At 36.8% G+C, this 11,855-nt stretch overlaps 1 protein-coding gene across 1 annotated transcript in view; it reads right to left on the bottom strand.

The window, feature by feature from the left end:
• Positions 1–11,203, bottom strand: part of LOC107563227 (ral guanine nucleotide dissociation stimulator-like 1) — a 15,879-nt gene extending 4,676 nt beyond the window's left edge. The window contains exons 1-11 of the mRNA XM_016248039.1: positions 10,898–11,203; positions 6,358–6,632; positions 5,517–5,561; positions 5,133–5,302; positions 4,133–4,275; positions 3,840–4,046; positions 3,589–3,692; positions 3,319–3,403; positions 2,547–2,618; positions 2,377–2,463; positions 861–1,148 (exon numbers count right to left, since the gene is read on the bottom strand). Of these exons, the coding sequence (XP_016103525.1) occupies positions 861–1,148; positions 2,377–2,463; positions 2,547–2,618; positions 3,319–3,403; positions 3,589–3,692; positions 3,840–4,046; positions 4,133–4,275; positions 5,133–5,302; positions 5,517–5,561; positions 6,358–6,632; positions 10,898–10,921 (1,500 nt within the window). The 5' untranslated portion in view covers positions 10,922–11,203. The remainder of the gene's footprint in view (positions 1–860; positions 1,149–2,376; positions 2,464–2,546; positions 2,619–3,318; positions 3,404–3,588; positions 3,693–3,839; positions 4,047–4,132; positions 4,276–5,132; positions 5,303–5,516; positions 5,562–6,357; positions 6,633–10,897) is intronic.
• Positions 11,204–11,855: the final 652 nt, after the last annotated feature.

The following is an 11,855-nucleotide window of genomic DNA, read 5'->3' as shown; positions in this document are numbered from 1 at the left end:
GCCTTGCCACAATTCTGTTTCTGAGCTCTTCAGGCAGTTCCTTTTGACCTCATGATTCTCATTTGCTCTGACATGCACTGTGAGCGGTAATGTCTTATATAGACAGGTGTGTGGCTTTCCTAATCAAGTCCAATCAGTATAATCAAACACAGCTGGACTCAAATGAAGGTGTAGAACCATCTCAAGGATGATCAGAAGAAATGGACAGCACCTGAGTTAAATATATGAGTGTCACAGCAAAGGGTCTGAATACTTAGGATCATGTGATATTTCAGGTTTTCTTTTTTAATAAATATGCAAAAATGTCAACAATTCTGTGTTTTTCTGTCAATATGGGGTGCTGTGTGTACATTAATGAGGGAAAAAAATTAACTTAAATGATTTTAGCAAATGGCTGCAATATAACAAAGAGTGAAAAATTTAAGGGGGTCTGAATACTTTCCGTACCCACTGTATATATATATATATATATATATATAGCACTAATATTTACATTTAATAAAATAATAATTATACAATTATATATATCAAACTAGTTAGGGATTAGAGATCCGATAATTATAAAAAAAAATTATTCTATAACATCATTATTTATTAATTAAAATATTCATTATATTAATTAATTGTGTGTGTGTGTGTGTGTATGTATGTATATATATATATATCAAACCAAAATTATGCTAGAGATGCAAAAATAAATAATTATTATTATTATTATTCAATTATTAATTAATAATTTAATTAAATAATTGTTTACACGTGTATATATAATTAAATCTTAAATTATTTTTTAATTGTTTAAATATTTAATAGATGCTGTACAATATTTATAGCTACCGCTTTCCCTGTCCCATACTTACCAGTATGCTCTTGTACATGTTGCCATTGTTGCAGAACTCCACGCTGACCCTGATGATGCAGGAGTCGTCCACCTGCCTGTTGTAGAAGGGCAGGGAGGTCATGGAGACTGAGCGCTTATGGGAGGAGACCAGGTGAGGATCAGCTGATGCTGAAGAAGAGGAAGAGGAGGAAGATGGATTCAGGTTGAGGTCCTGCTGAGAGCTGAAGGACGAACTAGACACGGTGGAGGAATCAGGAGAGGAAGACGAGGGAAAAGCCTCAGTGTTCTGACTGCAGCTGGAAAGAGCCTATGAGATGAGACATTTCAGAGCCACTTTTATCATAAGACACCATCACAATCATTATCAAGTGTGAAGCAACAGTTCAGGACTGGCACAAACAGATTTGGATGATTAGATATAGACAAAAATACCAGGTGACTTAACTTTGTAAGGGGTTAATGTAGAGTTGAATGGTTATTATATTGCCTGAATGATAATATTACATCAATTTTATTGATTTGAGCTTATTATGGGAGAAGAATGAAAGCATGAAACTAGCTACATAGAAAATAGAGAATGCTGCTGGATACACCAAGGTTTTGGGTTCAATTCCTGTTAAAATGTAGCCTGAATGCATATAGCCAAATGCATGAATGTAATGTTGTAAAGAAGCATATATGAACTGAACAGCAACTTCAAACGATGGACGCGATTAGGACAAACATTTCCAAGAATTTGAAGCATTTGAGTGCTGACGTCTGTCTGTCCCTGAATACGGTACAGAGGACATGACTCCTGAGACAAAGGACACTTTTTTAATGCTGCTCTTGAGTCACGACAGCAACGTAAATGCACAAGACATTAAAAACAAAGACAGAAACTTTAGCTGTCTGTAGGAAATTATGTCAAAGACCTTAGAAGTGAACAGTGATAATATCTTGATGTCCTTAAAAGACATAAAATGGCTCACCAAGGCTGCATTTGCTTGATCAAAAATACAGTAACAACTGTAATATCGTAAAATATTATTACAATTTAAAATAGCTGTTTTTTAGTTAAATATATTTTAAAATGCAATATATTCCTGTGATCCAAAGCTGAATTTTCCGCATCATTACTCCAGTCTTCAGTGTCACATGATCCTTCAGAAATCATACTAATATGCTGCTTAAGAAACATTATCAATGTTGACTAAAAAATTATAATTCATATCGAAATATAACAAGAGGTGTATTAAAATGATTGTAATGATAGCTAATTTTTATTAGGGAGCACCATCTCTGCTAATGTATTCTGAGTGATGCTAGGACGTTGCTATGGTGTTTCTAGGGTGTTCTGGGTGGCCATGCTGTGGTGTTCTGCTGATTTTAGTGCCCAATTGTGTAGCTGCTAGGGTGTTTGGGGTGTTTTAGGGCATTCTGTGCTAGGGTATGATTGCTAGATGTTTGCTAAGCGACGGAAATGTAATAGTATGAGCGTCACTAATAAAGGCAAGCAGTCCGTCATTTCTAAACAAACATGATTCCAACCTCACCTCCACAGTGTCTGGTAGGGCAGTGTCCAGCATGGTCAGTACTGTAAGGTATGTCCCCAGATATGGAACTGTCCCTCCAGCTGAGCGCTGTAAGAAATCACTCCACTATTAATCACCGTAAAACAATTATTACTGAATATAAAAAGTGTGTCAACTGTCATCATCTTCACCATCTGTTTTGTTAAAGGACATCTCTTGGATGTTTTTGTGGTAGTATTATCCATGTCAGCTTGACTCCCATCCTAAAACATGTGAGAAATAGCATGAAGTCAAGCTAAGATGTGACACTCTAATTATAAAAATACACAGTACAAACAAATACTGGGTAAAACAGTCAATTAAATAATTAGAACTGAGGCCCTTTGTTTTTCGCTCATCGATAATAAGAATAGTGCTTTCACATGAACTCTGAGATCAGGTCATTGCTCTGATAATCCCAGCACACTCTGGTCAAACAAAGTAGTCAATATCAGTGTGTCTCAGCCTTGCTGTCTATGGAAGGGTCAGAGAGCCCTCATATTTCATAAAAAATATCTTAAATTGTGTTCCGAAGATGAATGAAGGTCTTACAGGTTTCGAACAATACGAGGGTGAGTAATTAATGACAGAATTTTCATTTTTGGATGAGCTAACCCTTTAAAGCGAACATTGGATGCCATTTTTCACAAGTTAGTATGATTCGATAGGGTCTTCATGAATGTCTGCAACATACTCTGGTTAAAGTTCCTCAGTGGTCATGTAAAACAACACCCTTTTTACCTTGTCAAAAACAGCTCAGTTCACAGCGAGCCGTTTCGGTGCATGTCTCTTTAAATGATAATGAGCTACTGCCCTACTTTACTACTTAAAATAAAAATAATTTTTAAGAAATTCAAAATATTACTAAACACTACAACGGTATATAAATAATACTAAAATAACACTGATGTGTTGACGGCTTACATCCACAAAGATTTCTCGGCTGGTCAGAACACAGTTCTCATCAGGGAATGTTTCACACAGGTTCTCAAAGACAGACATGGCCTCTCTGGAGATACAGAATCAGAGATTTACAACAAAATATGGCTTAACCATAATGCTTTCCACAAACGACTCAGGTTTTCTACTAAGTTGCTGGAAAAAAACTACACAGAGAACAAAACCAGCTATACGAGACTATAGTGACCACATAGTGACTATAGTGACCATAACATTTGTGCAGTGTATTTGTACCTGCTGAGAGCAGCCCACGTTTTCCTTAGTCTGTAGATGGGGTTGGACTGAAGGGCAGATAAAATGGCCTTAAGAGAAGAGAAGTTCTTCAGCTCTCTGCACCCCTATGTGAAATGAAAAAGTCATTCTTTAACACAATATCTTTGAAGGAGTCTTAAAAAAAGACAGCATCTCACATGGACAGCGTGAGAGTGACTTTGAAACACTGAAGATCATTTAAACCTCCACCCATCTCTAAAAAAAGAGCGAACCTGTGCAATCCGAACCCATTTTTCAATGATTTTGGCTCTTTGTGTGGCAGAAGACGAGGATCGAAGCAGAGAAGTGATGACCCAGTTGGTGACTGCATTAAACTGGGCGATGGTGGCCCAAATAGTGGGTGAGAGATTCTCTTTCTTGTCCCGTTGAGACCACACACAGCCCAGACATTGGAAAGGGACCACCTTCATGAACAGGTCCTACAAACATCAAGAACACAAACATTACAAGTCAATATAACCATGAGGAGTCAAGCAGAAGCAAGCTATGAAACACTGGCACTCACAGCATCCATTCGTGTGAGCTGTTCGGCAACATCCGTAATGGAGAAACTCAAGAAATCCATTAGGTTATCGGACTCAAAGTCTCTCTCCTCCTTATTCAAAGCTGATTCTTCTAGATGATCAACTGGACCACCTGCCACAACATCTGGATGTGTAAAAGACAGACTGATTCAAGAGGCTACATGTGATCTATACACATTTTTCAGCCTATAACAATAAATAAAAATTTGATGTGCACATCAAATAAAAAATTCAATACATTTCAATATATAATCCATCAATTATCTATTTATGTAATTGAGAGACTATACGCAGTATTTGTGCATTTATAAACATAAGTGTAAATTCATACATAAATCAAATAAAAATAAATAAAATACATTTAAACACCCATTTGTCAACACCACAAGACTAATTAGGTTAACTGCAAAAAAAGATGGGATTAAATATGGTGAAAATATACACTACCATTTAAAAGTTTGGAATCAGTAAGATTTTTTAAATGTTAACACCACAAGACTAATTAGGTTAACTGCAAAAAAAGATGGGATTAAATATGGTGAGAATATACACTACCATTTAAAAGTTTGGAATCAGTAAGATTTTTTAAATGTTTTTTAAGAAGTCTCTTATGCTCACCATAGCTGCATTTATTTGATGAAAAATACAGTCAAAACTGTGAAATTGTGAAATATTATTACAATTTTAAATAACGGTTTTCTATTTGAATGTAATTGTGTAAAAATGTCATTTATTCCTGGGATCGAAGCTGAATTTTCAGCATCATTACTCCAGTCTTCAGTGTCACATGATCCTTCAGAAATCATTCTAATAATCAGTTCTGATTTGATGCACAAGAAACATTTCTTATTATTTTCAGTGTTGAAAACACATATATATATCATATATATGTGATATATTTTTTCAGGATTCTTTAATGAATAGAAGAATCAAAAGAACATCATAAAAGTGATAATTCACAATACATTATTCAAAAATGACCTTCAGCTTGGAATTTCCTAAGGAGCGTTTCATAGCGCTTGGCCAGCAGGAAGAGAGCAGGGTGTCCTCTCAACTGCAAGCACATGAGACGCAGTGACGAGTGCATGGGAGCGTCCCTCAAATCATCACTGTACTCCTCCAACCACATCTGAAGCACAGTCCACAAGGAGCTATGAGGGAAATAAATCAATAAATATAAATATATACACACGGAATCTGCATTTTCAAAATTGTATTACATGTAGCAACTGTACACATGCAGAGCCACAGTGTTTTTATATACACACACACACACACACACACACACACACATTGACAATTTAATCAAGGTCTACTGTACATAAAAGGTATATCAGACATCCCATTTTCCAAGTATATTTTTACCTGTTAGGGTAATTGGTGCCGTCAAGCGCAGAGACAAGGTTGCCCCTTTTAGAAAAAAAGAAAAAAAAGAAAAAAGTAAAGTTCTTTACAAATACTATTTATATATAAACATTACTAGTACTGTGTGGTGCTTAATTATTTTAAGACTTCTTGTCGTAAAACCTTATTGACAAAACAGTGTAATAAGAGACAGTAGCTATAAATCAAACTACCAAGACACACCTTTACATTTTACATGTTCAAGTATGACTGAAAGACTCAAATAAAACCTTTATTTATTAGTATCTGCATTGTTTTCCAGGAAAAATATCTAAAAGATGAATTTGCTAGAGAAGCAAAACTAATAAATGAATAAAGTGTGATGAATAAAAAGTGCAATAAATAAAAAAAAAATAGTGCAACCAATCAAACAATTAATAAATCAGTGTAATTAGATTTATATGGACACTGCATTCGTCTAATATCTTTCAAACTTTAAAAGTGATGCTTTTAATTTGCAAGATTCAACCAACACCCAGGCTTTCTTACTTGTCTGTCATATTCTGTAATGGTTTAATGAATAGACAAAACCGGTTTTCACAACCCAAGTGTTAAACCAAAAGTGTGAAATTTATCATTCAAAGCTGCCTAATTGAAACCTCAAAGAAGGTTGATGACTATATAAACCCATGAACCTTCAGAGACGACCAGTGGAAACTGAGTTCAAGGAAGTGATCAGTGATGACGTATCTTAATGATGTAGGGAAAAAAACTCAACACACACAAACTACTGATAACCAAATACAGCTGGCCATCACAAACTCACATTTGCATATTAGTGCGCACACATCTAAACACACACCTCTGAAGGAGCATCTCGATGAGTTTGTTGGAGCTGGTGAAGGTGCGATACGTGGACAGCAGTATCCTGCCGTAGTCTTGCTCCTGACAGCAGGGGTCCAGAAGGTGAGAGACCAGCTTGTCCAGCGTGGCCGCTTTTAGCCTGCGTACTTTACATGTTCGGTACTGAACGAAAGCCTCTGTGGGATCGGCTGACAGCTGGACCGGCTCTCTGCGCAGGGTGATCCCAAACACCGCCCCATTTTCGTGCTCCTCACCCCACTCTTGAACAGGCTCCTTTGCCAAAAAAAAAATAAAAAATTACCAATAATCCTCATATTTTTCTAAAAATTAATATACTGTAGTTCACTGAAAAAATACACATTTTCTTATGAGTTTCTATAGGCTATTTACTTATCCACATTGTTCCAAATTTATACTTGGTTGTTTTTGTTTTTTCAAAAGGAGAATTTTTTAAAGAATTGTACTGAGTAGATAAATAATGATAGAATTTTCATTTTCAAGGGAACTATTTATATAAATGAGAGACAATATTAAATTTATGACATCATGAGATATGTGATTAATTATGCCGAAAACATAAAAGAAACGATGCCTGCACAGTTACAACGCCTAAAACATACACTACTGTTCAAAAGTTTAAAAAAACAGACACTACCTTTCAAACAAATATTTTGAAAGAAGTCTCTTCTGCTCACCAAGGCTTCATTTATTTGATCAAAAATACAGTAAAAACAGTAATAGTGTGAAATATTATTATGATTTAAAATAGCTATTTTCTATTTGAATATATTTTAAGATGTAATTTATTCCTGTGATGCATTGTTTGTAAAACAACACTGGTGACCGGCCTGCCAGCTAAAAGCAGCATGGATTTGCAAACCACAGACATGAGGACAAAGTGTCATTAAGACATGCTTCAGCTGCCTGACGAGCAGCTGATGTGACTATAACATTAGGGCAAGTCCACACGAGCACACCTGAGCCATTCTGAGCAAGGATCCCTCCTCCTGCTGAGTATGGGTTATGTGCTCATGGTAAACTACCATTATGAGCTGCTGTGACACTCCAGACTATCAATTACAGTCCATTATTGATGAGTTACAATGATAAACGAGGAGAACTGAAGATGTGAAAACAAGCAAAACAAGAGACTACTGTTCAAATCCAAAGCTTCAAGAGAATGAAACTGTGCTTGAAAACAAGAAAAAGGAATAATAGGTGGTAAAGCATGTTGCTATGCAGTTGCTAGGGTGTTCTGGGTGGTTGCTAGGTGAAGAGTGTATCCCAAAGTGTACCAATGAGTGGTGGATTGCCAGGGCATTGCCATTCAGTGTGCGAGACGTGAATTTAAATTGTATTTATGTACAGAGGTATACAGTGGGTACGGAAAGTATTCAGACCCCCTTAAATTTTTCACTCTTTGTTATATTGCAGCCATTTGCTAAAATCATTTAAGTTAATTTTTTTTCCTCATTAATGTACACACAGCACCCCATATCGACAGAAAAACACAGAATTGTTGACATTTATGCAGATTTATTAAAAAAGAAAATCTGAAATATCACATGGTCCTAAGTATTCAGACCCTTTGCTCAGTATTTAGTAGAAGCACCCTTTGGATCTAATACAGCCATGAGTCTTTTGGGGAAAGATGCAACAAGTTTTTCACACCTGAATTTGGGGATCCTCTGCCATTCCTCCAAGTTGCAGATCCTCTCCAGTTCTGTCAGGTTGGATGGTAAACGTTAAATCACATTTGACACTTTTCTAGTAAGTTTCGTTTGTGTGTGAAGACGCTGCAGGCAGCGGCGCAGCGCAAATCCATGAATGAATGTTCCGAAGTGAAGTAAACTTCAACGGATTTCCCGTGCTCAGGGAGTAGGGAGCAATGAACACTGTGTAGGGACCATGTCAATCGGAACACAGTTCATGCATGGAACTCTGGAATTGAGAACCACTGTTATAAGGGGTTGCTAGGATGTCACCAGGGTGTATCCAAAAGTTTACCAGCATGATGCTGTGGTGTGTTGTGGGTTGCCAAGGTGTTGCTACACAGTTGCTACATTGTTCTAAGTAGTTGCTAGAAAGTTTCTAAAGTGTTCTGGGTGGTTGCTAAGTGAAGAGTGTATCCAAAAGTTTACCAGCATGATGCTGTGGTGTGTTGTGGATTGCCAGAGTGTTGCTAAGCAGTTGCTATATGGTGTCCTAAGTGGTTGCTAGGATGTCGCTAGGATGTTCTGGGTGTTCACCAGCATGATGCTTTTGTGTTGTGGGTTGCCAAGGTGTTGCTATGCAGTTGTTATGGTGTTCTAAGTGGTTACTAGGATGTCGCTAGGGTGTTCTGGGTGGTTGTTAGGTATGTATCCAAAATTCATCAGCATGACACTATGATGTTATGGGTTGCCAAGGTGTTGCTACACAGTTGCTATGGTGTTCTCAGTAATTACTAGGATGTTGCCAGGGTGTTCTGAATAGTTGCTAGGTAAAGAATGTATCAAAAGTTAACCAGCAGGACACTATGGTGTTGTGGGTTGGCAAAGCATTGCTATGCAGCTGCTATGGTGTCCTAAGTTACTAGGATATTGCTAGGGTGTTCTAGGCTACACAGTTGCTAAGTGGTTGCTAGGATGTCACTAGAGTGTTCTGGGTGGCCAGCAAAGTTTAAAACTCTTGTTTTATGGCAATGGCTATTTGAAAAAGCATGTCTACCTCAGCAATTGCTAATAACTACAGCTATTATAACTCACAATCTGAATATAACATGAGGCTTTCCTGATGAAAAAGCAAAATGAAGTGCCTTTTGATTTATTCCAGTGAACAAACACTACAGCTAATGAGAAGCTGTCCACAGCTCAAGAGCAACATCACTTCAGTTCAAAGGACATGCACCTGGGACACAAAACATATCATTATATACACAAAACATTTCATTAAAGCTGCATAATATGACATACACAATGACTCTTTCCCAAAAGTCATTTGAAATCTTTTTAACATTTGTCCCGTTTCCAAAACATTCCCATTCTCAGTGCTCTTTCAGCTCCATTTCTCCTCTAAACAGCAGGTTAATAGTTACTGTAGACACATGCATAACATTTTTCACTCGATCACACAAGTTCATGGGCATTTGCCATCAGATAGCAGGACACAAGAGAAAATGGCTATTATTCAAGGACTAGGAAAAGAATAACGTCTACTTTCTGACACCCAACAAACAGTCCAGGCCATGTCTGTTGTCAGTAAAGCACAGAACTGGCACATACAATTTTTTTCCTCTACACAAAATAAGCTATTCAACAAAAGCTGAACTGGAACTGCTGCTGACTAGGTCATTTACTTTGGCTTAATGTCTGTTGCCCACATTCACCAGGCCAAATCTCACACCAGACAAAACAGAGGCACATGACACACAACGCTGGGCATAAACTGGTGGCTGGCGTTGATTAGCTAGTGGGACAAATGTGATAGAAACAAAATGGAAGACAGGCTTCACGTCAAATGTTAAAATAACGCTATTACCATAATATGTCTTAGACAATATTCTACTCTAGTCTACACACACACATACATCTATATCTATATCTATATCTATATATATATATATATATATATATATATACACACATACATATATATGGCAACTGAGTCCCTCAGTTGTCCTCAATGTGAAAATATGGATATCAAAATCATACAGTCATTGTTGGAAAAGGTTCAAATATGCAAAAGATGCTGGAAACAAAAAAAATTTAAAATAACGCTATTACCATAATATGTCTTAGACAATATTCTACTCTAGTCTACACACACACATACATATATATATATATATATATATATACACACATACATATATATGGCAACTGAGTCCCTCAGTTGTCCTCAATGTGAAAATATGGATATCAAAATCATACAGTCATTGTTGGAAAAGGTTCAAATATGCAAAAGACGCTGGAAACAAAAAAAATTGTGGGACTTGAAGGATTTTTCTGAAGAACTCATGAACAACTTTCACAAAAAAAAAAAAAATAGAGGAAGTTACAATTGGGAAAATAGTAGACAGAAAGGTTAATGTGGTTTTACAGCATTACAAAAAAAACAGACTGACAAAAATTATTCACTTTTGCACTAGATATTCACTTGATACTAGATATTTTGCACAACCCCACTACTAGAAAAAAACATATTTGGACTTTTAATTCTAACCCTAGCTGTTACTGATATATAGCTTTTGTGACAACTTGCCCCGACTAGCTATGATTTATGACAATGTAGTTGAACACAGTAACTTCAAGCCCCTCTCCCTGACCCACATTGAACGGCCTCGTCTGTCAGCACTGATGTATATCTGTCAGGTGCTGGGACAGCACATTTTCTGAACACGATCTCTTACTCCATTTAAAGAGCATTCAGGCCACAGCAATACACTGCATTCAACACATACAACTCAGTTCACAACACACTTACGTTTTGCGCAACTATAAAGTAACCTACGTGTTATTCAATAATAGGAATAAGAAATAAATAACCCATTGTCTTACCATTGTCAACTCCCTTTTTCCCATTTCTACGAGGATGCTTTTATCATGTAATCCTTCCCATCTTCATAAATAACCGGAAAAATGTTGCTTTTTAGAAAATAAAAGCATTTCGCTAGAAAATAATCATGTATCTTGAGGATTGCATGTAACATTTAAGTTATCAGGCCATTTATGACATCTTACAGTTGCATATAAAACTTTTGAATAATAAACGATGATCGTAGATATAAAAATAAACTATTATTAGCTTATATATTCCCTATACACTATCAGAGACGCCTGTAAACGCGCATCATGGTAGAATATCTTTGCTTTGAGGCAGACTATCGCACTAATGTGTCGTTATAAATAAAGTGGGAGGGGTTAAAGGAGGAAGCATCTCACCATCTACACTGTAAGCGACACCACAGAACTTAAACTTTGATATTCAACACTGTGCAAAGCAATATGCGAATTATTTACTGAAATTTGCGAGGCGCTGTCAGCTAAGCGTATCTAACTATCTTAAAGGGGTCATATGATGTTGCTAAAAAGAACAGTATTTTGTGTATTTGGTGTAATGAAATGTGTTTATGCGGTTTAAGGTTCAAAAAACACATTATTTTCCACATACTGTACATTATTGTTTCTCCTCTATGCCCCGCCTTTCTGAAACGCATAGATTTCTACAAAACTCATCGGTCTTAAAGCGAGGTGTGCTCTGATTGGCCAGCTATCCAGTGCGTTGTGATTGGCCGAATACCTCAAGCGTGTGACGGAAATGTTACGCCCCTTACCAACCTGTGACGCTCTGTCCGGCCGGAGCGATGAGACAAAAACATTAAAACCCATTATAAACGAGGCATTTGTTGCATCCAGTGGGGACATAATTATGGATTATAATGCCTTATACTGTCTTTTTACGCGTTGCATTGCATCTCGCCGCGTAAACATAAAACCATGTCTGCATTTGTGACCG

Source organism: Sinocyclocheilus grahami, unplaced genomic scaffold, assembly GCF_001515645.1.
Source record: "Sinocyclocheilus grahami isolate Dianchi unplaced genomic scaffold, SAMN03320097.WGS_v1.1 scaffold863.1, whole genome shotgun sequence".
NCBI lineage: Eukaryota > Metazoa > Chordata > Actinopteri > Cypriniformes > Cyprinidae > Sinocyclocheilus > Sinocyclocheilus grahami.
The sequence above is the reverse complement of the archived record's forward strand: the minus strand, read 5'-3'. Positions and strand labels throughout refer to the sequence as shown.